Below are 26,454 nucleotides of genomic sequence, written 5' to 3' on the forward strand. Positions count from 1 at the left end.
GGGTCTTCAAGTAGAGGGTGGCAGACCCTTGTGGCTCTTTAGCACAGAAGGCAGTCTCTCCAGAGCCCTCAAGGACCTGAGCGATTGGGCAGGCCACAGGAGAAAAGAGGACTCCACCAAGGTCACCTCCAGAGAGACCTGTCCACTCCTCATCCCCTTCCCTACCAGCTCCACCATGAGAGGCCTGAAGTAATAGTCTATCAGAGCCAGAAAGGGCCTCTGAAATAACCCCAGGCCTTAAGTTTCTGTTCTGTAGCAGCTCCAGAATTTCTATATAGGAAGGGATTAAAAATGAGCAATCTGCTGGGGAGGAAGGTAAGGAGCTTATCATTAATAGAAGCTGTGTTTAGAAAGCACACACATTTCTCCCCTAGCTGAGTTTACTTAGAGGGTTTTGGGGGAGGTGGAGATAAATGCTGCTGAGGGAGATACTCAGCTTCCGGCTAAAGCTCCTTCTCTAGGTCATCTTTGGCCTTGACTCAGGATGTTACCCAATATCTATGGTATCCTGGGAAAATCACTTTTCTCCAAGCCTTAGTTTCCTTATCAATAAAAGTTGACTAATAATATTCTCCCTTCTTTAGGTTGCTATAAAGCTTAAATGAAGTGATGCATGTGAAGTGCCTGGCATATAGTAAGCATTCTATTAATGGAAGGGGTATTACTGTTGTTCACTGTTATTAGTATTAGAATTGGTGTTATTGTCAACGAAGAAACTGAGACTCAGGAAGGGAGGAAACCTTGAACAAGGCCCTGCAATTAAATAACAGAAACGCTGCTGTTCCAGGGCTCTTGCCACAGGACAGAGGGACTCCAGCTCACCCACCCTGAGTCTCTTGCTGTTTATTTGGGCATCTGTGACCTTTCCAGCAGATGTTACCTGTACGCTGCAGGGAGCAGAGATTTAGACTTTCTAAGTTTCCTCTTCTGGCTGGGGCTGGGGCCCCTCTCTAGGCTCTGCTAAAACAGCCGGCCAACACGGCCACTCAATCGGTGTCTTTATTCATACTCGTTGGTTTTTCCCACGGGGAAACTGCTGAAGGGAGAGGAGGGGAGAGCTGGGCGAGGAGCCAGGGTTTGGTTTTCCTCCATCCAGTGGAGTAAGTGACAGAGGAGGGACACACTAAATAGAGTGACCAAGGGGACCATCTCTACGTGGGCTGAGATGCATCATGCAGTGACTTCAGACAACCTGAGTCCTTCTGTCAGGAAATGCAATTTCAAAGTGGAAAAATAAAAAAGATCAGAACAAAAAAAACAAAGTGCATACAAAGCAAACTGCTAATGTAGGGACGGTTCTAAGGCAGCCAGCAGTGAGAAGGCCAGGTGTCTGGGGTGGCCACCGGGCCGTGCCCCTCTCCCACTGCCCCATGCCAGGCCAGGCTGTCGGGCCACCAGTGCCCTCTTCAGACAGTCTCTGTTGGCTCCAAGGGTGCTGTAAAGCCACAGAAGGTTGTGGAAGGAGAAGAGCCTGAAGTGTGGCAGCACCAGGGCAGCCCAAGACAGGGCTGCATTGAGAATATCAAAGCATCTCTTTGGGGGTGGCTCTGGAGGGCTGGTGAGGTGTGGAGGGGGAGGGGCACCTGGGAGGGGTACAATCAGCACCTTTCTTGGAGCACAGGGCAGAGCCACTCTGTGGTTTCTTAAGTTACCAGGTGGGAGTGAGAATGCTGATTAACTACAGAGCTGAGGGCTGCCAGGCCCATCCGGGTCCTTCCCTGGTGCTCAGGGCCCGGTGTGCAGAAAGTGATAGAGAGGCAGGCCCTGGGGGAGGCAGAGCCAGCTCAGCAGCCCAGCCAGTCGGATTTGATGCTTCCGAACTTCACGCTCTTCAGACTTTGGTTCTCCAACTTCAGGTAATACGCGCCCTTGAAGAAGTAGCTGTGACCTGGGATGAGAAAGAGAAGAGGCTGTGACCAACCCATCCTCAGGCATTACGGCACAGGGAAGGTTCCTGAGAGCTTTACAAGTCTGCCTGCCATAGGGAAGAAGCTTTTAAATCACAGGAGACCCCTGTGAGGCTGGAAGAAGGGAAATGGCTGTGGAATTATGCTCTCTGAGTCTGTTTCATCTTTAAGATGTGGATAACGATACCACCTCTTAAGGCTTCTGAGGATTAAATGAGATGATATATGCTATAATTAAGATAAATAACAGAACTCCACTGAGCACAAGCTCCAAACTAGGCACTTTCCATTTCCAGAGGTGGCAAACCAGGAGGCTGCTAGCCCCATCGGGCCCACAGATTGGTTTTATTTAGTTCACACAAGTTTTTTGTTTTGTTTTGTTTTGAATAACTGGCCAACATGTAAACATCTGGAAATTTCATATGAAAATACAGATTTCTCACTTCCTTTTAAAAGAGTTAGAATATCTAATAACACTACTCCCCTTTTCTTGCAGGGCAGAGATCGCCAGAAGCCGAGAAGCAACTGTCCCCTGAAAATGAGCCATGTGCTCTCTGGTGCTCCACAGACCCCACCACTCCCTACTGTCTGCCTTGCCTGCTTCACTTATTCATGCCACCAGCTTGGCCCCTGTGGGCTTTGGAATTTCTTGCTCCTAACATATATGATCTCATTTTCTTCCTTTCCAACCCTGGCATATAGTAGGTGCTCAATAGATGTTTATTTCTGAAGATAAACTTTAACCTAGTACCTGATTGTATCCTGCTTTTTCCTGGACATGTAAGACCTTTAGCCCCTGGAGGTCAGGGCCATGTGCTTAGCGTGTGATAGGAACTCAAGAAGCATCTTTGTGAAATTTAATTGAAATCTCCTCTAAAAAGCCAAACTGGACTCATTTCCAGGGCCCTAGGGACCTCCCAGAAGCCTCCTTAGGAATATGGTTTCCAAACTCCAAACTCTATCCCTCGCTGGTTTGGTGTTTCATTCAGCAAGGGACCAGGGACAATTTGAGCCGATGGGATATCTCTGCCACCTCAGCAGCAGGGCCTAACAAAGTTTGTGCTGTCTCAAATGGAGCCATCCTTCTGCTAATGGGAAGCAGTCACAAGGCCTCCTGCAGAACCCAAAAGGGCCTGGATCAAACCCCAGAATGAATCCAGGGCACTGAGCCCAGGTTTCTCGCTCCCAGCAGGCCTCCCGCCCTCCCTGCTCCCTGGCTCCAGGCTCTGCAGCTGTGAGGGGCCTTTCTGGGTCTTATTGCCTGGAGCCAGCTGAGTGAGCAGAGGCCAGGGGTCTGGATGCCTTCCCAGCACTGGGTTGAAGGGGCTGGTTTGTTTTCCCGGGGCGCCGCATGCTTTCCTGCACAATAAGGGAGTGTGTGCTTGCGAGGAGCAGGGCCCTGGCTGGGGGCAGGGAGTCCTAGAAAGTGGACAGAGGCCTGGGCAGCTCACCCCCGCCCTGCAGGTCCACCACGGCATCCAGGTTATCAGGGATGGCGTTCCAGGCATCTGCGATGAGCTTGGGGAAGCCGGGATCCATTTTCTTCTTCACCTCATTGTATCTGCAAGGAAATGGCCATGGTGAACCTGTGGGAATCCCTAAAGGCCAGCCCTTCCCCAACCTGATGGGAGGGCCAGGATGATGGCTCCTGGGTGAGCCTGGGAAGCCAGAGCTAGCCCTTCAGGGAGGCCACTGACTGGAGCTGAGGGGCAGGGAGTCAGACCTGGGTGAATCTTAATTCCCCTAGTCACTAATTGGGTGACTTTGGACAGTCCCACGAAAACAATCTTGTGATTACTGCTCACGTTTAAGCAGTGTGTTACCCACCTTCCATATACTTTCTCAATCCTTTTGACAACCCTACGACATAGTCACTACCATAATACCCATTTTACAGACCAGAGGCTTAAAAAGGGCACCCAGTTTCTAAGTGGGAGTCCAACCCTGGCCTGTCTGGCTCAGGGCAGCAAACTGCTCTGAGTCTCAGTTTTACCATCTGTAAAATGGGTTATATTTAATTTAATGTATTTAATTAACATATATGTGAAACAGAGTAAAACATGCAAAGTGCCTATCCCATTATCTGGTACTGGGTAGGCATCTGGGAAATGTTAGTTCCCTTACAAACTCTGATCCCTGCTGCAGTACAAACAGCACTGGCCCAGGAGCCCAGAGACAGGGTCCTGCCCCATCACTGCCCTTCATGGCTCAGCTTGGACAAATACTGCTTCTTCATCTGTCAAGTGGAGTTGACAGTCCACATCCAGGGAGATGATCTTGGCTGGGACAGTGACGTTACAGTACAAGGTGGTGTGTGAACCCAAGCCCTGTCAGTCACAGGGTGACTTCCTGCCACCTCAGTCCCAATCGCAGTTCTCAGGGCAAGTCGTTATCTTGGGCTCTGCCTTTAATTTGTGTAAATACCTTGAGTATTAGTTGGCGTATTCTTCTCTCTGGCTAGCAACATCTGTGTCATTTTAATTTGGAGGGAGAACTTTTTAAACGCTGGGGTTATTTTGATTCCATTGCTTCTCCACTTACACTCAATATATTTATTATTCTGTAAATATTTAATGAGCTCCCACTATGTCGCTGTGGATATTGTAATCAACAAGATAAAGTCTTGCCCTCATGATGCTGATTTTCTAGATGGATCTGTGTTTGAATGCCATCCCAGTGACAGCCAAGCATCAGCCTCATAGCTGACTCTCTTCTTCCCCACAGCCAGCCTGACCACCTCCGCCCCAGATGCCAAAAAACAGCTTCCTCTCTGAGCCCCCTTCTACAGGGGTCTTCCCCCTCTGCCCATCACCCTCAGAACTGCCAGAAAATCCTTCCTAATCCCAGTTCTGTCATGAGACTTCTTCTTGCCAAACCTAGCATGCTTCCTCACGACCTGGGGTACCAAAACCAAGTTTCCCAGCTCAAAATTCTAGCAGTCCATCCATGTCACCTGCACTGACCTCCCAAACTACATTCTCTAGAGTGATGATGGCTGAGAGCTATGTGTCCTTGAACTTGCCCTCATTTCTTTCTCACTCTACCCACGGAAGGTAGGGACAGCAGGAAGCAACCCCATTTGATGGATGAGGAAACTGAGGCTCGGAGAAGTGAACCAATTTGCTTCCAAGTTCTTTTCCTCCAGGAAGAATACAGCATGGAGCCATCAGAACATGTTGGCTCTGAACAGGACCACGCCTCTTCACATTCCTCTCTGTCCCCAGAGCCTCCTCCTACAGTGTTTCCTGCTCGCTGGTACACTCTTTTGAAAGGCTTCTCTGTGACCCTCTGAACTTCTCCCCTCTGGCTGCAGAACTGCAGTGCAGAGCAGGTGTTAAGGACACAGACATTTGTGTCCGAGCTTTTTCAAAGGTATATCCTTGAGGCACTTCAGCCTCAGTTTCTATACTTAGAAAAGGGAGCTAATGATAGCATCTACCTTAAATGAGAAATACAGGTGAAATGCACAGCCCTGGGATGTGGTACAGGTCCCGTCACAAGAGCCATCACTATTTTATTTGTATGTGTTTATATCTCTTCCCCTCACGATATTGTAAGTTCCACCAGGCAGAGAGCGACTATTTCTTGACCACTGTCTTCCAGCACCTAGGTAATTGCCTGGCACATAGGAGATATTGAATATATTATTGTGGGTTTAGTGGAAGCTTCTAGAAGCAAGGGCTGAGCACTCCCTGGCATGACCTAGGGTTTGCCCAATCTGGAAGCAGCTGCTCGTCCTCTGTCATTCTGGAGCGCTCTCTCCTTCTCCAGAAAGGAGGCCTGGGCATCGGCAGACTCCACCAGGACCAGTGTCTCGAGCTCATTAACTACCTCTCGTGGGAAAAAGATCTGTCTCCTTTGGAAACCCTGCCCAGATCCTCCAATAGATGTTTCAGTTCTGCTGCTTTTAGGGAAGATTCACAGAACTTCCTCTGTAGAGCAGGCTGTCCATCCCAGATCCAGGCTTTGTGAGGTGGGCTTGCTGTGGAAAAGGACTGGGAAGCAGATAACTCTGCCCAAAACCCAGCAAGGTACCACCACAGCGTGAGCATCAGTGTGTGTGTGTGTGTGTGTGTGTGCGCGCGCGCACGCACGTGCACACACACACACACTATACACTCATGATTACGCATGGACACGTCTATTCTCATATGTTTACACTCACAGTACGTGCTGGAGGGTGATTATAAATGTCCTTTCAACACCATGATTCAAAGACAAGGATTCTATGATTCTGCTCTGTGAGGCTGGGCCTCTTGCTGTGCATGATTCTAAGATCTGGAGATTCGGAGTGCCTACTGTGCCAAGATGCCCTTCCACAGTACGTGCGCGTGCCTGGGAGTGTTCCGGAGCCTGTGGGCAGAGTGCCTGCTCCGTGGTTTCCTGGCTGACTGTTTCCTTTCTTGAGGCTTGAGATATCAATCAGCTTAAGTTGCTAAGTATCTTAGCAATATGTCTGGAATTCCACCCTGCCACGGCAGCCTGGGTCATAAACAGCTCCTGAATGCAGGGCAGCTGGGGGCGGGTGGTGGGGAGGAGACGGGAGGAGAGAGGCCTTGGGAGGGAAGCAGGATTGTTCCAGGGGTGGCAGACAAAGGTCCAGATGCAGCCACGGGAGGAAACATGGGGACGCTAGGAGGGAAGGAGGAAGACCACTCCTCCCCCACCGACCCAATGACCCTGAGGGTACAGTGCAGGGGGCCCAGGGTTAGAAGCCAGAAGAAGCGGTTATAATCCTATAATCTGTGGCCAACACACTTGCCTATAAATAACTTAGACAAGTTGGTTCATTTCTATGGGCCTCAGATTCCTCATCTAGGAAATGTGAAGATTTAAAATCAAACTCCTGAGGTCCGGGCTGCCTCTCACTAACCTTTCCTGGAGATCAGGCTCCCTGACCCTCAGGCCTGACCGTGGCCTCTCAGAATCAGACCCTTCCCTTTAGATGAGCTGGAGCAGAGAGCTACCTGCTTCCACACTGGCCCCCGGCCAGCCTGTGCCCACAGCTACTGAGCCTGTGGCAGATGGGCCAGAGGGTGCCGCTGTTTTCAATGAGGCCGGATTTGGATGCTGGCTCCAGTGGACACCCGTCTCAGTTTTCATCCTATGTTTGCCATCTGCCATCCCTGCCTCCACCACCCCCATCTCTTGGGACCCCACTATCTCAGGTACACTGTAGAAAAGTGAAGAATGTTCTCTGGGAGCCAGAATTCCAGGGTTTAAATCCCAGCCTGCCACTACTTGGCTGTGTGACTTTAAGCTAGACACTTAACCTCTCTGAACCCCTTTCTTCACCTGTAAAATGGGAGGAATAGTAATAATAATAATATCCACCTCATAAAGCCTTGGGAATGGTGCCTGGCACATAGCATCAGAGTAGCAGCTATTATCTCTATTTTTATCACTCCCTTCTTCAGTGATTCACTCTAAAATATGGGGCTCCAGACCAGACGGACATGGGCCCAATCCAAAGACTTCTGAGAAGGGAAAGGAGGATCTAACCAGAATTGTACCAGTAATGTACCCAAGAATAGTTCACCCTTTGGTGACTTTTCAGAGGGCCCAGAGGCCTGGCAGATTAGAGAGCAGAGAGGGGACATCCATGGTCCACCAGCCTCCAAACTTAACCCAGGAGGCTCAAAGCCAGTGTCTTCTCTCCGTCCACGCAGCTGGAGGTGCTGCTCTCCTTCGATCCGCCCTCCCTTACCTCCAGAACTTGTCTCCAGCGAAGATGTACGTCTTCTTGTTCTTGCTCCAGTTAAAGGCAGCATCCACTTTTTGGACATCAGGGGGAAGCCCCAGGCTGGTCAGTGGCTTGGGGTACCCTCGCTCCAGGGTGCTGGCTGAATAGACCCAGTATTCATTCCCTGGGGTGGAAGAAGAGGGTGGGCTGGTGGCAGGTGCTGGAGGTTGCTCCTCCCACCATCCATCTGCCAGGGACCCCACTGTGGCCTTTCTCAGCAGGGACACAAGTTCTGCTCAGTTCCGGATTCAGTGTCCGGAATCAGGGTCCACCTATAAGGTTTTACAAATTGGTTATGGAAGGTCCCTGGCCAAGAAGGTAGGTGGGAGTGAGTCCTAGCCTGGCTCCACTCACCAAGCCAGAGACTCTAAGTGCCACACCCGTTGTGAAGAGGCACCTTTTTCTAATTTGCACAAAGGTCCCCTGTGAGCCAGCAGCTGCCCTGATCACTCTGGGATGGAGAAGCTGGGAAGCCGGCTGGTGGAACATGCACCCGTGGTGCTTCAGCGCCCCCAGGAAGCCACCCCTGGGCCTCCACCGCAGCCCTTCCTGCGCCCCCTCATAACAGCCTGGTTTTCTGTCTCCCCCACTAGTTCATGAGCTTCCTGAGAGCAGGGGCTGCATCTCTGGCACATGATAGGTGCTCGAATAAAGATTAAATGAGCAGGGTTTCCCAAATGTTACCCATATGACCCTACCTCGATGATTTTTACCACTTATAGAGACTCCTCATATTACTTAACTCTTGAATTAACGTTTTGCTTTCAAGGAATTCATTTTGAAGTCCATAGAAATAAATTTAAACATTAAAAATGAAAACAAATAGGTGTTTAAAAAATTCTAATTAAAATTGTCATCTGCCAAAGGCACTAGCATTAGGAAGGTGTTAAAGACACCAGAACTAAAGTGTCATTTTCCCTCTGGAAAAGGAATCAGAAGGATTGAAAAGGAATTGAAAGGTTACTGAAATGGTCGTTTGTGGGCCAAGGCTAGTTGACGCTGGGTGTCTGAACCCATCTCCCAGATGATGGTTGAAAGAGTGGATCCGTAAAGGAGAGGAAGCAGCCGCCAGTGCACAGGAATCACGGTGCAGTGCCGCCCGGAGCCGAGGGCCGGGCAGCTCCCCTCCCACACACCTGCAAAGAACACAGCCTTCTCCTCCTGTGGGGCCTCGTATACAGCATCGATCTTTTCCGGGAGCTCAGGCCAGAATGTGGCCACCAGCAGGGGCCCCATGGGCTTGTCACGTGGTGTCACTGTTCGCCAAATGAACCTGGGTAGGGGAAGGGGACACAGGAAACCACACCTTCAGTCACTCTGCAGTTGTAACCGCACATGCCTCTATAAGCCCTCTCAGAAACATCCCTGGATGATTCCCTGGGAGTGGGGGGAGGTAAGATCAAAGAAAGGGTAGAGAAGGACTGGAGAATGGGCAGAGCCCCCCCTCTGCAAGATGCCAGGGCTGAGAAGCAACCTTTTGCTCGCCCTCCTGCTCCCTTCTCCAGGAAGCCTTCCCTAACTACTTCTGTCCCTTACTGTGTTCTCCCTCCTCTGAGCCTCTCAAAATCATCAACACTGAGTGCCCAGAAGAGTAGTTTGATTGTTTGTTTTTTTAAGTGTCTTATCTTTCCTGTCAGATTCAAAGCCAATTCAGGCAGAGGCCGATGGTGCTCAAAAGTATTTCCTGAACTGAAATGATGGATTCAGGCACTTTGGCAGGAGTAGTAAAGAGCCATTGTTTATTGAGGGCCTACTAAGTGCCAAGCACTTTATGTGGCTTGTAAAATGTCAACTTCAATGTCAATATTATAAGATAATATGCACTCTCAGTGGTCTACCCAGCATCTATTATCTTATTTCCCTATCATCCTTCCTCACAAAATTCCCACATTTATGGCCCCTCCTTTCCTATAGGTGGACCCAATCCCCATTCTGATGAGTTTAAGCTACCGGTTCTCAAAGTGTGATCTCCAGACCAACACCTGGAACTCATTAGAAATGCAAATTATTGGGCCTCACTCAGGACCCATGAATCAGACTCTCTGGGCTTGGGGCCCAGTAATCTGTGTCTTAAGAGCCTTCCAGATGATTCTAATGCATGCCAAAGTTTGAGAACCACTGATCTAAGCCTATCGGAGCTAAGCATTCCCTGGCAACTGTTATTGATTCAGCAGTGGCCATATGTCCTATGTTGGCACAATAAGATTGAACACATACACTTATATTTCACATCTGGAGATCTGTCTCTCTCTTTCTTTTCTGCTGGATGTTTGCAAGGAAGTTTATAGCCCCAGTTGCCACTGGCAGCCATTGTGTGACCCTGAGGGACCCAGCCTTAGGATGAAGTCAATGCCAAGGACAGCAGTGGACAAAGACATCATTGAATCAGTGACCCTCTTTCTGCCCCTGGAGGCAGCCCTACCCCTGGACTTCATACCACGTGGGAGTAATCTCTTTCCATTGTTTAAGCTGGTTTGAGCTGGGATTCTCTGTTACTCTGCAGCCAAAACATCCTGATACAGGAAAGTATCACAATCCTTATTTGGCAAATGACGCTCAGAGAGGTAATGGAATTACCAGGATTCAAATCCACATCTGACTCCAAAGTCTGAGTTTAATTATCCTACAATACTGCCTTTCTTGTCCCCCACAATGCCTAGCACCAATTTCTGCATATGGTCAGCGCTTAAATATTTACTGATTAATTCAAGGAGCCCGTTAAAACACTCATCAACTTCCTTTTGAAAGAAAGTGTGATGTGTCAGGCCAGGGATGGCTCCGACCTGGGCCTAGGCACTGCACCCTTTCCTAACTCTGTGCTCAGATCCGCACGTATGGTCAAGGCTTCTTTAGGGAGAAGTGCTCCAGACTAAGGGTGGTGCTGGGACATGGGGCCCCTGGGCTCACCTCTTCCCCAGCCCTGTAATGGGGGCTGCAGGACAGCACTGACGTCTGTTGTTACATGTCCTGGTTTGGGCATTCATGGCCTGATGGAGCTGACTTCTCATTGCGTTCTGGGTCTCACCTCGCTCTGTATTCTTGCCCTCTCTCTCCCTACTGGCATCTGCCCCCCGGCACCTAGCCCAGTGCCTGGAGCAGAGAAGCCCCTTCACAGGAGTTTTTGGAACATCTTCAGCCTCACCAGGCTCTCCCGGGATAAGCCAGGAACTTTCACATCTCTACGGCTTTGTTCTTGCAGTTCCCTCATCTCAAACACGCTCCCACCCTGCCAGCCCCATCACATCCATCTGCATCTGCTTCTCCTTTAACGTTTCCGCTTGAGTGCTGCTTCACCTGCAGAGCTTTTCCTTCACTTGGACGTGTCCACAAAGCGTTTTGCTAATGTCTCTTGCAGTCACATCTCTTTCATTCTGCCATGTCAGTCCTCTATGCCTCTGTTCCCTAAACCAGACTGGGGGTGCTCAAACTTTAATGTGCATCAGAATCACTGGGGAAATTTTCTTTTTTTCTTTTTTGGCTGTGCCACATGGCTTGTGAGATCTTAGTTCCCCTACCAGGGATTGAACCCAGGCCCTCGGCAGTGAAAGCTCAGAGTCCTAACCACTGGACCGCCAGGGAATTCCCATGGGGAAATTTTCTTAAATGCAGATGCCTGGGACCCATTCCCAGAGGTTCCAGTCAGAGGGCCTGAGGGTGGGGGCAGAAACCCACACGTTTAACCCTCACACTCTAGGTGGTTTCTGTGTGGGAGATCCATTGACCTCTTTTTGAGGACACCGATTCAGGCAGTAAGCAGCCCCTCTACCTCTAGAACAACACCTCGCACCCCCAGTTCCCAAAGCCTAGCAAAGGACTTGGCACAGTAGATGGCAAGTAATTATTTGTCGATAATAACAGCTAGTATACTTGAATGCACTTAGTCTGTGTCAGGCACTGTTTTAAGCACTAAGCTCACCTAATCCTTACAACAGCCCTGTGAGATAGGTTGGAATATTAGTCCCATTTTAGAGATGAGGAAATTGAGGTTAAAAAGAGATACACAATTAACTTGCCTATAATCATGCAACTGGTTAGTAGCAGGTCCAGCATTCTAACCCAGGCAATCTGGCTCCAGAACTATTCTCTCAGCTATTATGCTCTATGGATGGACAGATGGATGGATGATGAATGGCTTGATGATGCATATGGACAATGGATGATGGATGGACAGATAATGGATAGATGGATGGATGATGGACAGACAGATGAATGGATTGATGGATGATGGATGGACCCTTTAATGTAGTCCTAGATTCTGCCTGCCTTTAGGATAGTTGGGTGAGTCTCAGCCCTGATGGATTGAGTCGGGGCCTTTATTTATAGCACGAAGGACACCACCTCTTTCTACCCTGTGGTTACTTGCTCCCCATACATAGAACATTTTAGGTCAAGGCCATCCCAGGAGAAGGCCTGTGGTAGACTGGATTATTGTTCCTAATTCTTCCCTCCATCCCTAGTTTAGAAGTATACATCCATGTGTGTTGTCACATGACTATGCAGTACCATCCCCTAGAGCAGGTATTGGGCTTGGCCATGTGATTTGCTTGAGCCAGTGGAATATTCTCAAACATGCTGAGACTGAAGGCTTTAAATGTGCTTGTGTGGTTTGATTTGGCCTCTTGTGCACCTGCCATCTGCCACAAGTAGCTGCTAATCCCAGGAGAATGAGTGACATGCAGAGCATACCTGAGCCCAAACTGCAGCCCGAAGCCAAGGCACCTAGTAGACCCACAGACTAGGAGAGGGCACAAGAAATGCCTGTTGGGGTAGCCACCAGGATCTATCTGACACGCAGCAAAAATGGTCTCATACAGGCCATTCTGTGAAGCCCACAGTGGGATCCTTGAGCAAGAGATGGGGGCACGAGAATAATGGAGAAGGGGCAGAGGGCAAGGAGGACAAGAAGCAAGATCCCGCACTTACCGGTCCTTGAAGAAGAAGATCTCCCCACGGATCTGAGAGATGCCATCAAAGACGATGTCCTGTTTGCAGATCTCAGGAGTGATGGGGCCCAGTGTGGGCGTGGGGCCGGTGCCAGTGTCAATGTCAGGGGAGCCCCCTGGGGGAGGACACCTGACCTCAGACTCTCCCCAGCTCCAGGGGTTCTCCCTACCAGGCTGAGCCCCTAGGCTGGCCCACCCAACCTGCGAAGCATCAGAAGAATAGTATTCTGGCCTCGGCGTCAGCCCAGGGAAGACGGGGGACGAGGCCTGGACTTGGACAGAGGAGACTGAACAGAAACCAGAATCCTGTGGCCCTTCGCCTTTTACAAATGCTCTTCCCTGACATCCTCAGAATCAGTCCTGTCTACATCCCTAAGAGGTAGGCATCATTATTACCCCCATTTTACAGATGAGGAAACTGAGGCCCAGAAAGGTTGTATATGACTTGCCCAAATATTTAAACCCAAAGCTCATGTTAGTAAGCCCACAAGAGAGTCACGGCGGTCAGAGGGGATACTCGTGTGTCTAGCACACGGGGTGTGGCACTTCCTTCACTCCTTAGGATAACCAGCCACAGTTTAGAGATGAAGAAACTGAGTTGAGAGAGGTAAAGACCGGCTCCATCTCTTGCAGCTGGTGAGTGGCAGAGGCAGCACTCGAACCCACAGCCTCTCACTCTACTGCAGTTCTTCCCCAAGTCCAATGTTCCCCACACTTCATCACTCCAGAGCCAGTTTCATGATTTCAGCTTTATCCAGGTACCACGAGTAGTATTATATATTTACTTTTCTTTTTTTAAAATGGAGTTACTTTGTGAACTCTGGCCTCACTGTAAGCATTAATATAAATAAAATCCCTAGTTTCAGGTACTAGTTGTATTGATCCTATTACATGTTAAAATAGAAGAATCGTTAGGAAGACTAGAAACTTGCACCCCTGTATCACTAAGGTCATTCCAGGCACTGGGAAACTCTACCCTGTGTTTAGCTAATTCTCCTGGATTCTAAACCTCACTTGGATGCATAAACCTGGTTGATCTTGGGCCAGAGGGTTACCTTTCTCAGACCTCAGTTGACCCGCCTAGAAAATGGAGAGCCCATTTCTGCCCCGCCTGCCTCACAGCGTGGCCCTGGGGAGCCAAGTGGGGCACAGACACTGGTGTTATTTGGAAAGGAAAGGGCTGTCCAAGCGCCCCCTTGGAGAGTTGCTCTGACGCCCCCAGACCAGGTTAGCACTCCTGCCCTTGTCTCCTGCAGTCCTAGACAAATGGGACCTGGATGGTTCCACCCCCTGGGCCTCCATCCCCAGTGGCATGACCTCCCCAGACCCCTGCCCCGGGGACCCCAAGCTGAGGCTTACCATAGAGCTCTTGAATGCCCTTGACGTCATCATGTGATAGGCGGAAGTTCTTGGTGTAGGTGTAAATGGGGGCCATTAGGGCTCCGGGATCCTCTGAGTGCTCCAGCCCCATTGCATGGCCAAACTCATGGGCTGCCACCAGGAACAGGCTGTACCCTGAGGGCCGCAGGGAGGGGAGGGGGGACAGAAAGATAGGGAGAGAGATGAGAGAGAAGTCAGGCCTGGCCCTGGCGATGGCGACATTTGAGGACATCCCCATGGTGGGGCTGAGAGCGTGGAGGTGACATGTACTGATTTTTCCTTCTCCCAAGAACTCTGGGGTTAACAGACCATGCCTATTGCTTTCAAGGAGAGTCACCCAAAGTCCGCTTGTCCCTTTCCAGGTGGGCTGCACGTGTGCTATAAAGGGGAGCACGTAGCATCGGCAAATCCTCTATGTAGAGTCCCATTTGTTAAAAATCCTATTTCCTGGCTCTTTGTTTCTCTGTATAAAGACTAAGGACAAAACCTGCTCTGCGGGGTCTCCAAAGAGGTAACCCCTGGGACCACCATTTCTGCTCCAGGGGAAGCAGTAAAAAGATTCTCACTTGCAGTGGTTGCCCAGGCTCAAGCCAGACAGTGGGCAAACCCTACTGTCACACCCTGTTGTGCGTTGAATTGCGTCCCTCCAAACCCCACGTACCTGTGACTATGACCTTATTCGGTAATAGAGTCTTTGCAGACAAATTAAGATGTAAGTTAAAATGAAGCCATACTGCAGTAGGATGGACCCTTAATCCAATGTGACCCATGTCCTTATAAGAAAAGAAGATACTTAGAGATGAACATATATGGCCAAATAACAACAGAGGCAGAGATTGGAGGGATACAGCCTCTAGAGGGAATGTGGCCTTACCCACACCTTGATTTTAGACTTCTAGATGACTCCAGAAGTGCAAGAGAATAAATTTCTGTTGTTTTAAGCCACCTGGTTGGCGGTACTCTGTTATGGCGGCCCTAGGACACTAATACACAGCCCCCCAGGTGCACCACACCTGCTCTGGAGTCTTAAACCACTCCGGCAGGTGGAGAATCCCACCTTTAGGTAGAGACTGCAGCAGGTAAAATCAGGATATGTCTTAGCACGGCACTTGGTGGAGGATGAGAAAAACTCCTTTGGCCAGCCTCTGTCAGCTGGCGTTCTCCAAGTTCCATCTCATTGAGAGTAAAGAAGAAGAAAAGTAACTTAAAGAGAGGCTGACCTAATTCTGGCTGGCCCAGGACCAGCACTCTCACCTGGCTATCTGGGGGGGCCTTGAACCCAATGACACTGGGCCCTGCAGCCTAGAGTGGGCACAGTGCCCCCCAAGGATTCTATTCATTGCAGTGACCACACAGTACGGTCATGACCTGTCTCCTGGTCACTCTCTCACTCCAGCCTGTGAGTCCTGGAGGGCAGAGAACTGTCCCAGGTAGCTGTGTTTTCAACACCCAGTACTGATGAGGACCCCTCCATTCATAACTTGGCAAAGGATGGTGCCCATGGGGCAGGAGGGCTGTGGACGCTTCCCCGTGCTGCATGGAGGGTGGGGAGAGCAAGGACGAGGCTCCTCCTGTTTTCCCCTCTTCTGCCCACCTGGCTCCCTGAAGGCAGCTCTCTGTTGGAGTGAGAATGCCTCGCAGGAGAATCATCTCTCTGGGGCAGGGTTCCCTGTGCCCAGAATTGAGACATTTTGGGGCTTCACAGCCCCACCTGGAGGGGTACAGATGTGGGAGGGAAAAGCAGCATCTCCTCGGGAAAGCTGGTTCCCACCCAGGAATCGGGTACTGGGATGGACGGGGTCTTATCTCGGAGGCCATGTCGCTGCCCAGAGAAACAAGGTCAAGGCAGGGACCCTGTCTCCATGAGGAACGGACAGCATCTCTGCCAAGTGGGCGGGTCTGTTGTGGGCAGTGTCTCTACCAGGGTAGGTGGGTGTCTGGGGGGCAGTGTCTGTGGCTGAGGTGGGTGGGGACTCTGGAAGATTTCCAGCCCAGTCGCGGGCGGGGCGGGGTGTGCAGTGTCTTTGCCCAATGGCCAGGGCTCCTACCTTGGTCGGGGCAGAAGCCCCACTTGCGGTCATCGTCGTAGTTGGCCGTGGTCGCGCACCACAACTTCCCATCGCTGCGGCCGGCGCTGGTGCAGCTCTCGTGCTTGTTGCCCAGGAAGGTGAAGGGGAAGACACAGGGGGCACCTTCCGAGTTCCCGCCCACAGTGGACATGGCTGTGGGGTTAGGGACATGGGTCAGCGGGCAGCGAGGGGTCTGGGGCCACCACCAGGGAGCAGTGATATGATGCGGACATGAAAACACCAGGCTTACTGAGTACTCACTCAGTCCGGGGCACGTGGTCAAGTGCTTTACACACGCTCACCCCCTTGGCCCCCTCCAACAACCCTGTGTGGTTGGGACCCTAGGTTACCCCCCATTTCATGGATGGGGTGACTGGAGCTCAGAGAGATTAAGTAACTTGCCTGGCACATGCTGCTAGGAAGTGGCAGGGCTGGGATGCAAACCCAGGCAGCCAGATTCCAGAGCTTTAATTAGCCTCCCATGGATGGGACCACAGTGGCTAGAGGCAAAGGGGGCTGGGCAGAGCTGAGGGTGTCAACACATTTCCCGAGACCGGGAGCTCCATCACACATGGTCTCGCAGGAGACCTACCTGTGTCTCCTGCAGAGAGCAGGGACTCAGCAAATGTCTGCTGAAGGAAACGAGGAAGAAAAGAAGGGAAGGAGGGAGGGAGTCCTTATTGAAAAACAGAGACCAGAAGAGATATAGACTAAGACAAAGAAAGGCAGGCAATAGAGACTTTGAGATCAGAGAGAGGAAGAGACAATTGCCAGGGAGGCTGCGAGAGTGCGAGTCATTCAGAGGGTCCTGGGTGGACCTGACATTAGACGTCACCAACCGATTCAGCTGAACTGGCTGCTGGTGCCCAGCGTCTGTCCTGATTTTGGTGTCCGTGCTGGACCAGCTGCTAAGCACCCTGACCAGCGCCCCAGTCCTGGGGAAAGGAGGTGGGGACAGGGCTCCCATGGGTTTGCTCTCGAAGGACAGGGAGAGGCGTGACACCTACCGGTCTCGGGGCAGAAGCCGTACTTCTTGTCGCGGTCATAGTCTTCGGTGGTGCCACACCAGCGGTAGCCATCGGTACGGCCCTCGGTGGTGCAGCTGTCATAGGATGTACCCTGGAAGCGGAACGGGAACTTGCAGGGCTGTCCGTCGGCGTTGCCACCCATGGTGAACAGGGCTGGGGTGCAGGAGAGAGGGGGAGGGTGCCAATGTGAGGGAGACCGCCCATCTGCCCACGGGAGCATCCGCTGGGCACCTGCATGGGCGCAGAGCTGGCTTGCTGCCCACCTGCCCGCTCATAGCAGGGGAGTTGTAGCGTTGGTAAAACGTTAAGAAAAACATCTATCCTGGCTGGTAAACTGCTGCTCCTCTGAGCTCCCAGGGGGTAATTACCCCTGCCTACCCGGCCAACCCCATCCTTCCCCTGGGACGTTATGGACGGCCCCTCCACACCAGCAATAAAATAGTTAACACCTGGCACACAGTGGGGCCCTCAGATCCCTGCCCAGCCCCAGGAGCACTGTCCGCTCTGCCTGGTTGTTGCCCACATCCCTGCGGATGGCTAAATATGTCATCCGTGGTGGGTAGGATGGCAGGAGTCTCTCCGTTTGATAGATCGGGAAACTGAGGTTTGCAGAAGCTGGTTCCAGAACTGCTCATGGTCATATAAACGGAAAAACTGGATGAGGGTTGTAACTGAAAACTACAAAACACACTTAATCGCAATCTCTCCCTTCCTCACTCTGTCACACACGCTCGTGCACACAGAGAAGGCTTCACCTCCTTTCAACCCCAGGCCCTTTCCAGTCCCTGCAGGAGGGAGGAGGAAAGGAGAAGGAGGGCAGGACAGGGAGGTGGTGTTTTGGGGGACCTTTCAAGACACACCCCAGGCTCCCACTCTGACCTCCCCAAGACATGGGCCATGACTGGAGAGTTCAGGGGAGACAGTGGGATTAAGAGTCTGGGCTTGTCTGTCTTGGGCTCTTCCCCTGCTCCCCCGTACCCTCATCCACCCCAAAGCTACAAAATTGTGTGTCTTTGGATTTGCCAGCTAGCAAAACCACAAGTGCATAACAAGGACCATCTGTGCACTACGGCGCCAGAGGTGACCTCACCAGCCCCCGTTAACTCCGCCATGGCCAGAATTGACCCAGTCGGTGGCGCCCCCATCGCAGGTCTTGGGGCCCCATTCCCTCACTGCTCCCGTCTCCCCAACCAAGTGACCTTCTCCTGCAACGCCAGAAACAAGGGGACGAATGGAGGAAGAAACACTGAGGCCAGATGCCTTGGTGGCCTCAAAGTGGGAAAGGCAATTGTTAAATATATCATCCATGGTGGGCAGGATGGTGTTAACCTCAATGGAGGCCAGTCTCCACCTCCGGCCTTCCATCAGCTGCATTTCTACCACCCAGGAAGCCCCCATCTCCTCTCAGATCCTGCCCCCAAAGGGATGGAGAGAAGCAGACGCTGACTCAGCAGTCAGGAGGGGCTGAGTAACCAGAACTTCTGCCCCAAGACCCAAACACGTGCATGTCGTGCGTACTTGCATCTGGCTAAAGACCAAATCAATGGCTAATGTTCAGGGCAGGGAAAAACCCTTCCCTAACTTATGAATTCCAGCTGTTTCCACTTCTATTATCAAGACATTCTGTTCTAAACACCGGGGTTGACACATGGGAGGGTTAACGCCATCCAAATCCCTACTGGGAAATGCAAGATACATTAAATATTTTTGGTTTTAAATATTTCTGACTTACTGAGGGTCAATGCCTTGAACTCTTACTTAATACAAAGTATCACGTGCACTTTGGTACCAAAAGCGTAAACAGGAACACAGTTAACTAGGTTTTTGTTTTTTTCCTTCTCTCAACATGGCTGGTGCTTAGGGTTCAGTTACAATAAAGTCACAGAGATTCACAAACATGTAAAATTACAGCCAAGAAGACAGAGGCATCTATAGATCAAGGAGTCTTTATGGGATAGTGAATACTTTTAAAAAGTATTTTAAAAGGTTTTGGACTTTCTCCCCTTTTCCCCAAACTTTCTCAGCTTTCAATCTCTAGAATCATTAAACACGATGACTTGATAGAGTATGAAGTACGTATGCTGTCCTTTTATGATTTCTGTATGAAGTGTGTCAAGGATAGATAGATGAAAAAGGATTGAGTGTGTATGTCAATACCCTCACCCTTTTTAAAAACTTTTCCCTCTACATTGCTTCAAAATATCTGAAGCTTGTCTCAAGCACTGACAAAAATGCACACAAAAATACGGAGTCAAACCTAATGCCTTTGCCAAGACACAGAGATGCAGCCACAAGCAAAAACAGATGGAGACCAAGAAAGGCAGACGCAACACCTCCCAGCCACCCACACACACACCCACACACATACTCAGAGTCCACATCAGAACCAGAAGTGATGGCTGAAATTCCCCAGGTTGGCATCCCCAAGCCAGGCTGGGTACCAGCCTTGGTGTCTGAGTCTTGCCTCCCAATCCCACTGCTAGGCTTCTCATCTACCCCCACGCCTCTCCTCATGCCCTTGAACCTCCAATCCTGCTGGAGGGTAGAGAGTGGTTCTCTAGAGATCCGCTGGGCATTTTAATCATTCTAAGTTCCTCTAACGCATGTTAGAAAAAAATAATTAGTGCATCAAACTGGTGAGTTCAAAAATATTATTACTAATGATAAAACTTAAAGAAAAAAAAGGAATTGATTTAATGAAAGTATTAAGTGAATAATGGAACAGACGAGAGGGGCACAGTGATGGCTCAGATCAGGACATGGGGCCTGAAGGAAGTTGAGGGGACACTGGTTGACTGGCAGTGCCAGGCCTGGGGAGTGTGGAGGCCGGGAAGGTGGAGGCCTGGGGCCAGGAGGACACTCACCTTCATGGGGGCAGAAGCCGTACTTGCCGTCCTTGTCGAAGTTGTAGGTGGTGGAACACCAGAGGAAGCCGTCGCTGCGGCCCGTGTCCGTGCAGCTGGTGTACTCCTTGCCGCTGAACAGGAAGGGGAACTTGCAGTACTCCCCGTCGGCGTTCCCATACTTCACGCGGACCACTGAGGGGCCACACAGGGTGGAGGGTGAACCTCTCCGGGCCTTTCTTTAGAGACCAGGATTGTGACTCACCGGGGTGTGTGACCTCCCTCCCCCTCCCATCTGAGCAGATGGAGGGGTCCGCGGTTGCCAGGGAAGCCAAAGTCCTTGTTGCTAGGTGACAGGGAGGCATGCAGAGGACCGGCAAGGAGGCTTGGGCATGCGGATGGTCACTTTCTTACCTTGCCCTTCTCCCAGGGTCCACAGCTCATCGTCATCAAAGTGAGAGTCTCCCCCAACGCCAGGGCCTGGGGCGAAGGCGTGAGCCAGAAGCCCGTCTTTGCCGTCAAAAGGGTACCCATCTCCATGCTCTGAAACACACTGGATCTCAGCTTCTAGCTACCCTGCTGGGCACTGAAACCCAAGCACATGCCATCCATGGTTGGGGCCCTTTAGCCCACCTAGCATCTGTCCCCTTCCCTTGTCCTGCTGGGTTATCCAGGACTGGGGACACAGTGAGTCTAGAGTATTGCTGACTTGATTGTCACCATCCTATGGTCTACACTACTCCCTCAAGTCTTCACAGCCTTCAGAATCTCTGCCACCAACCTTCACTGTCTACACTACTGCCAATGACACTACAGCTATCCACATACCTACATTGCCATACCAGTCTCCTCACCACCCACCCTCATTGTCCACAGTGTCTATACCATCTACCCTCAAGTCCACACTGCTCTCTCTTAGCCGTATCACCTCCCTTCATGTCACACTATCCCCAATGGCTATAACACTAACCCTCATAACCGCTTTGCCACCCAGGGCCACATGCCTACACTGTCTCCTGTGCCTGTGCCACTTACCCTCATCACATACCACTCACAATGTCTACACTGCCTACCTTCGTGTCTACACTACTGCCAGTGTTCCCACCCCAACACACATGGCGCCCTGGACGCTGGGTTCCAGTCCACTTACTCTCATGTCTACACTGGTCCATCTGACCCACTCTCATATCTAGAGTTCCTCAGTGTCTCTGAGTGTCATCCAATAGAACTTCCTGCCATGATGGGAATATTCTCTGTCTAACTTAACAGTCTCATGTGGCTACTGAGCACTTGAAATCTGACTCGTGTGACGGAGAAACTGAATTTCAGATTTTATTTAATTTTAACTAATTTAAAAGTAAGTAGCCCTATGGATCCAGGGGCTACCATACTGGACAGGAGATGTGGAGCCATTTGTTTTCAGGTTCACACCGCCTCCAGGGAGTCAGGTCACTGCCTTCCCATCAATGCGGCTCTCCAGTGTCTGCATCTTCTGCCCTCCTAGCTAAGCTGGAAAGGAGTCCCCTGTGGCTCTCTAATGTCCGGATCGCCCCCTTGTCTCTGCACCGACCCCCCTGCTGGCCCCTCTCCTGCCTACCCCAGCGGCCGAAGTTGATCATGATGTCAGCCTCTCCATCACGGAGCCGAGAAAACCGCAGCGGAGTCACATCGCTCCAGACGCGGAAGGCACGAGCGAAGGCGTCGTCCACTGTCTCGGGGTCCAGGTCAGGGGTGTAGCCAATGATCCTGGAGGTGGCAGAAGTGCACGTGAGTGTGTACGGGTGTGCAAAGGAACATGAGCGTACCTATGCATGTGTGTGTGCATGCGTGCAAGGGTTTGTAGATGCAATTGTGTGTGTGTGTGCAAGGGTGTGTGTGTATGCAAGTGTGTGCATACATGGGAGGGGTGTGCGAGTCTGTGTGCATGAGCGTGTGCATGTGAGTGTGGATGCACAGGCAGACAATGTGTGTACATGTTGAGTAGAGCTCCCTGGGAGAAGAGCCCGCCCAGAGTGCCTTGAGGGCCGGCAGTGCCTCAGGTCAGCCTGTATCTTCAGGCCCTGCCTCAGGCGTCTCTTCCCTCCCTCTGGCTGAGGGAGAAGGATGGGGGTGTGAATAGTGCATTACGGGACACAGCACAGAGATCTCATCGTTGGAGTCCAACATGAGCTGTACAGAACAGAGCCCACAGCCTAATTAACAACCAATTATAACAACTCTATAATACAATAAAAAACCCAATTAGCAACCAATCATCAAGTTCCCTTTACCCGCCCCAATGACCTCATCTGATAATAATAGTGACTAGCATTTATTACACTCTTACTACATGCTGGACACTGAAAGCCCTTTATACATATGATCCAGTTCCCAAGCCGTAAGTAAGGCTTCGTTTTAACCCCATGTGGCAGATTGGAAAGCCAAGGCTCAGAGCGCTGAAAAGGAAGGAGTCCAATGCCACGCAGCCAGTAAACGTGAGATTCAAGTCCTGGTCTGTCTTATTCCAGGTCCTAAGAATTCTGCATGCAAGCTCCTTAACAGGCCAAGTCCTCCCAAGATAACTCCCGGGTCCCCGGAGCGGGGAGGCAACGCCCAATGAGACGCGGTGTCCCTTGGCCCAGGGCCCTGCCTCCCACAGCCCTGCCCCGGCACCTGTAGGTGATCTGGTTCTTGTCCCACTTGGGCTTGCGGGGGAAGAAGTTGTAGTTGGCCACGTCGGGGTTGCCACAGCGCGGCTTCCGCATGGTCTCGATGGTGCTCTGGTCCAGTTCACCTGTCTGGGGTAGCCCGAAGAACTTCTGCATCTTCTTCAGCGTGTCCTTCAGCACAAACAGGTTACAACTCTCCTTGGGGCAGCCATAGAAGGTGTTCAGGTATTGCTGGAAGAAGTAAGCACCCCGGCACAGGCAGTCACGTCAGGATGGCGCAGTACTGATCAAAGGAGTCAGGGACCCAAGGGCACTGGGTGGAGTCCCAGGTTCCCAAACCAGCTCTGTCACCCACTAGCCGAGTGACATAAAAGCTGTAGAGAGCACGGCTTGGGAGCACATGTTGAGTGTTTACTATGTGCCCAGGCACTAATGTCAGCTTGTGTTAACTCACTGAATGCTCACAGCAACTCTATCATGTAGACAGTCCATCATACAGGAGGAAACTAAAGCACAGAGAGGTTAAGAAACTTGCCTAAGATCACACAGCTCACAAATGGCAGAACTGAATTTGGACCCAAGCAAACTGGCTCCAGAGCCCAGGCTTAGAACTGTACCTCTCTACCACCCCTCTTTACCTCCATCATCTCTTTTAATCCACCAAACTGCTGATGACATAGGGATTACTTTCCTCACTTTTCTTTAAAGCGATTCAAGGGTTATGTGCCTGGGCTCCAGCAGCAGTCAGTCCTGGGTTCAAGTCCTGAATCTGCCATTTCCCAGAAGAAAACAGTCCTGTCCTTCAGGGCCTGTGCAGCAGGCTCTGCCCCAAAAGGGAGGCCAAAACCAGACAGGCCCCTGCAGGGCATCCGGGACCAATCAGCTCATTTATTTGTTGAACAAATACTTTTTGACACGTACCAGGTGCCAAGCCCGGTGCTAGTGCTGGGGGTCAAGTGGTGAGCACGACAGATGTTTCTAGTCTCTAGGGTTCAAATCCCAGTGTGGGGAGGCTGATGGACCACAAATAAGTGAAAAATTAAATATGTGATGGGAATGGTGGGAGGAGCCAGGAGATCTCATTACTGGGGCCCTAACCTTGTTTGAGAGGGTAGTTAGGAAAGAAGAAATAAAGGGTATAATAATAATAATGATAATAACAATATAATGACTAATACTTATTGAGCACTTACCACGTCCCAGGTACCCTTCAAAGTGTCTAAGATTACCTCTCCTCGAACCCCAAGACAGGTACCATTATTGCCCTCAGTTTGCAGAAGCAGCTGAGAGAAGTTAAGTCACTTGCCCAAGATTTACTAGGCCAGTTGGTTAGTGCACCACCAGATTTGAGGCCAGGCAGACTAAGTTCAAAGCCTGGCTTCTCAAGCCCCCGTCCCCACTGCATCATTGCCTCTGGGCAACATGGACTTCCATATGCTGTAGAAAGCATGGGGACCCAGGTAGCTTTGTCAGTGCTCCAAAGCTCCACCCTCGCCCTCAGCCATAGCCCCCTCATTACGCAGACCACCTCCAGACCCTTGAGAAAAACAGCCCCCTAAAAATGTAAGGTCTCCCAACCCATTTGTCCAGAGAAGGCAGAGACCTAGATGCTGGAAAAGGGGCAGGGGTGGTGTCACATCCAGAGAAGGGGCCCCCCAGGTAACCAGGAGGCACGAGGATCCTGTCCTGGGCAGTTTGGGGACCACGCTGAAGGAGAATAGGGGCTTTCTAAGGTGGCTGAAGCAATAACGTGGCAGATGTCTTGTGTGCTGGAAAGAACATCTTGAGGGGTCCCCAGCCCTAGGCGCTTACAGGGTGAGGGGGAGTGCCCTTCAGCTGCCCCCATCTCTGCTTGTGCAATGTAGTGGCCTGGACGCCCCTCTGGCCAGGCGCGCGCACGCTCGCAAAACAACATCTGAGCCGCAGCTCGGAGCCCCGCCAGGAGGGAGGGCTCCCTGGCCGCTCTCCGACCCCAGCCGGCCTCAGTCCGCCCCCGCCCCACGCGCCAGGGCCCTCGTGCCGCCCCTCCCTCCGCCCTGCAGGCCAATTCTCTCCTTCTGTCCTCCGACCCCTCTGGAGAAGTTCGAGGAAACTTTCTGAAGTCCAACCCTTGACCCTCCTTGACCAACTTGCTCATTGAGCCATCGGAAAAAGTGCTGTCCTCTTCCCTCCTGACCCCAATACTTGCCAAAAGGTCCCGGGGAGCGGTTTGTCCAAGGCCCCTCTCCAGATGTGTGCCAAAGGTTCCCAGACGTTTGCCAAAGTTCCGCTTTGCCCAGAGCTCCCACCCTCACGCGTGCAAAAACTTATTCAAATTGTGTGCCAAAGGCCCCTCTTCTCTAAGTCCCACAGGGGTTTAAAGGATCCTCCACCGTTTGCAAAAGAGACCCCTTTAGGATTTTTGCCAAAGGCCTAGCAGGACGCTGGCCAACGGCCTCGTTAGCCAACCCCCCAGATGTGTCCAAGAGATGTATACAAAGCCGCCCCCCTTTGCCAAATCCCGGATACTAGACAATGTCCTTGCTATTTGCAAAGGGGGCCCATTCCAGCGGTTTGCCAAAGCACCCCCCGCGCCCCCCGCTGTGTCCTGAAAGTTAACAAATTGGGCTTCTCCTCTTACCACAGCTCCCCACCCCCTCCTCCTGCGAACCAGACCACCCCGTGCTGTTTGCTGAAGCCCCTCCCCCACGCTGTGTGCCCTCCGTGGGGATGGGGGGAGGGGTGGCCCTTCCTCCACCTCCGAAGTTTGTCTAAACTCGGTTGGATGAGGCTCGCTTCGGAACTCACCACAGCCAACTCTTTGTCCGTTTTGGGGGCGACATCTCCAGGAAACTTGATGATGGGCGACGGCGCGGCGGTGGCGCGGCCCAACAGGCAGCCCAGGACGCAGAGCGCCCGCAGGGGGCCGGCCAGCGCGCCCCGAGCCACTCGCGCCTCGGTCATTGCGCTCCCGGGCCCCGCGCGTCGCCCGGGGGTGGCTGGCTCGGTGCGTGTGGCCGCGTCGCCGCCTGGCTGGCGCCTGCTCCCCCGCGCAGCGCTGCGCCCCCAGGGGCTGTTCCACTCGGTCTCCTCGGCTTTGCCCGGCTCAGCGGCGCATGGTCCGGCCCCCAGCCCTCGCCGCCGCCGCCAGCTCTCGCCGGTCCTGGCAAAGCCTTTGTATGTTTAAAGCCCCAGATGCGTAGCTCCAGCCACCGCCGGAGGAAGTCTGGATGCAGCGGAAATAAGGGAGGGCAGCCGCCAGATGTGGCCGGCTGGGCTGGGAGGGCGCTGGCAGTGCGGCGCCGGGTGGAGGGGGAGCGCTCAGGCCCGCCCCTCTCCGCCCCATTCCCCCTCTCGCCCTCCTCCTCTTTTCTCCTTTCTTTTCCTTTCTCCGCCTCTTTTCCCCTCAGCCAGAGCTTTGGGCCTCTGCGAGAACCATCAGTGTGGCGACCTTCCAACCTTTACTCCCCAATCCGGGCGCAAAACCTATGGAACCTCTGTTGGGAAACATCTGGTGCGACCACTCTAGACACTTGACGTCCTGAGGCTGGAGAGCAGCGGTTCTTGGAGGGACACGCGGAGGGGGGCCGGACGGCCTGCACTCCCAGGGGCGTAGGTCAGAGATGGGGAGGAAGGGTCAGGAACAGATGATCAGCTGCACCTATAGATCCTCAGAGAAAGAGATTTTAGATGATTAGAGATGGAGACAGAGAGATGAGAGAGATTGGCAGAAATGGAAAGAGATACAGAGATGGAAACAAAGTGAAGGCCCCTCCTTCCTCCCCTCCCTCCTTCCTCCCCTCCCTCCTTCCTCCCCTCCCTCCTCCCTCCCCCTCCCCTCCCTCCCCCTCCCTTCCTTCCTTCCTTCCTTCCTTTCTTCCTTCCTTCCTTCCTTCTCCTTCCCCTCCTTTTCT

General features: G+C 51.9%; 1 protein-coding gene across 1 annotated transcript; it reads right to left on the bottom strand.

Moving 5' to 3' along the window:
* Nucleotides 1-981: 981 nt before the first annotated feature.
* MMP2 (matrix metallopeptidase 2) lies at nt 982-25,838 on the bottom strand. Its single transcript, XM_007167595.2, has 13 exons — nt 25,349-25,838; nt 22,566-22,792; nt 21,511-21,659; nt 20,328-20,456; nt 19,935-20,108; nt 17,050-17,223; nt 16,022-16,195; nt 13,953-14,108; nt 12,574-12,709; nt 8,787-8,923; nt 7,615-7,774; nt 3,359-3,468; nt 982-1,888 (listed from the first exon to the last, which is right to left on the bottom strand). The coding sequence occupies exons 1-13, from the start codon at nt 25,502-25,504 to the stop codon at nt 1,785-1,787; spliced, it is 1,986 nt and encodes a 661-aa protein (XP_007167657.2). The 5' UTR covers nt 25,505-25,838; the 3' UTR covers nt 982-1,784.
* Nucleotides 25,839-26,454: the final 616 nt, after the last annotated feature.

The sequence above is a fragment of the Balaenoptera acutorostrata genome, chromosome 19 (genome assembly GCF_949987535.1).
Source record: "Balaenoptera acutorostrata chromosome 19, mBalAcu1.1, whole genome shotgun sequence".
In the NCBI taxonomy this organism is placed as follows: domain Eukaryota; kingdom Metazoa; phylum Chordata; class Mammalia; order Artiodactyla; family Balaenopteridae; genus Balaenoptera; species Balaenoptera acutorostrata.

What these genes read in the sequence shown, in the direction of transcription:
- MMP2 (XM_007167595.2), bottom strand. Translation starts at nt 25,504, where the DNA reads ATGACCGAGGCGCGAGTGGCTCGGGGCGCGCTGGCCGGCCCCCTGCGG. An exon ending in CGGACAAAGAGTTGGCTGTG is followed by an intron (nt 22,793 to 25,348) that starts GTGAGTTCCGAA and finishes TACTTCTTCCAG; the next exon opens with CAATACCTGAACACCTTCTA. An exon ending in CGGCTTCTGCCCCCATGAAG is followed by an intron (nt 17,224 to 19,934) that starts GTGAGTGTCCTC and finishes CCTGCACCCCAG; the next exon opens with CCCTGTTCACCATGGGTGGC.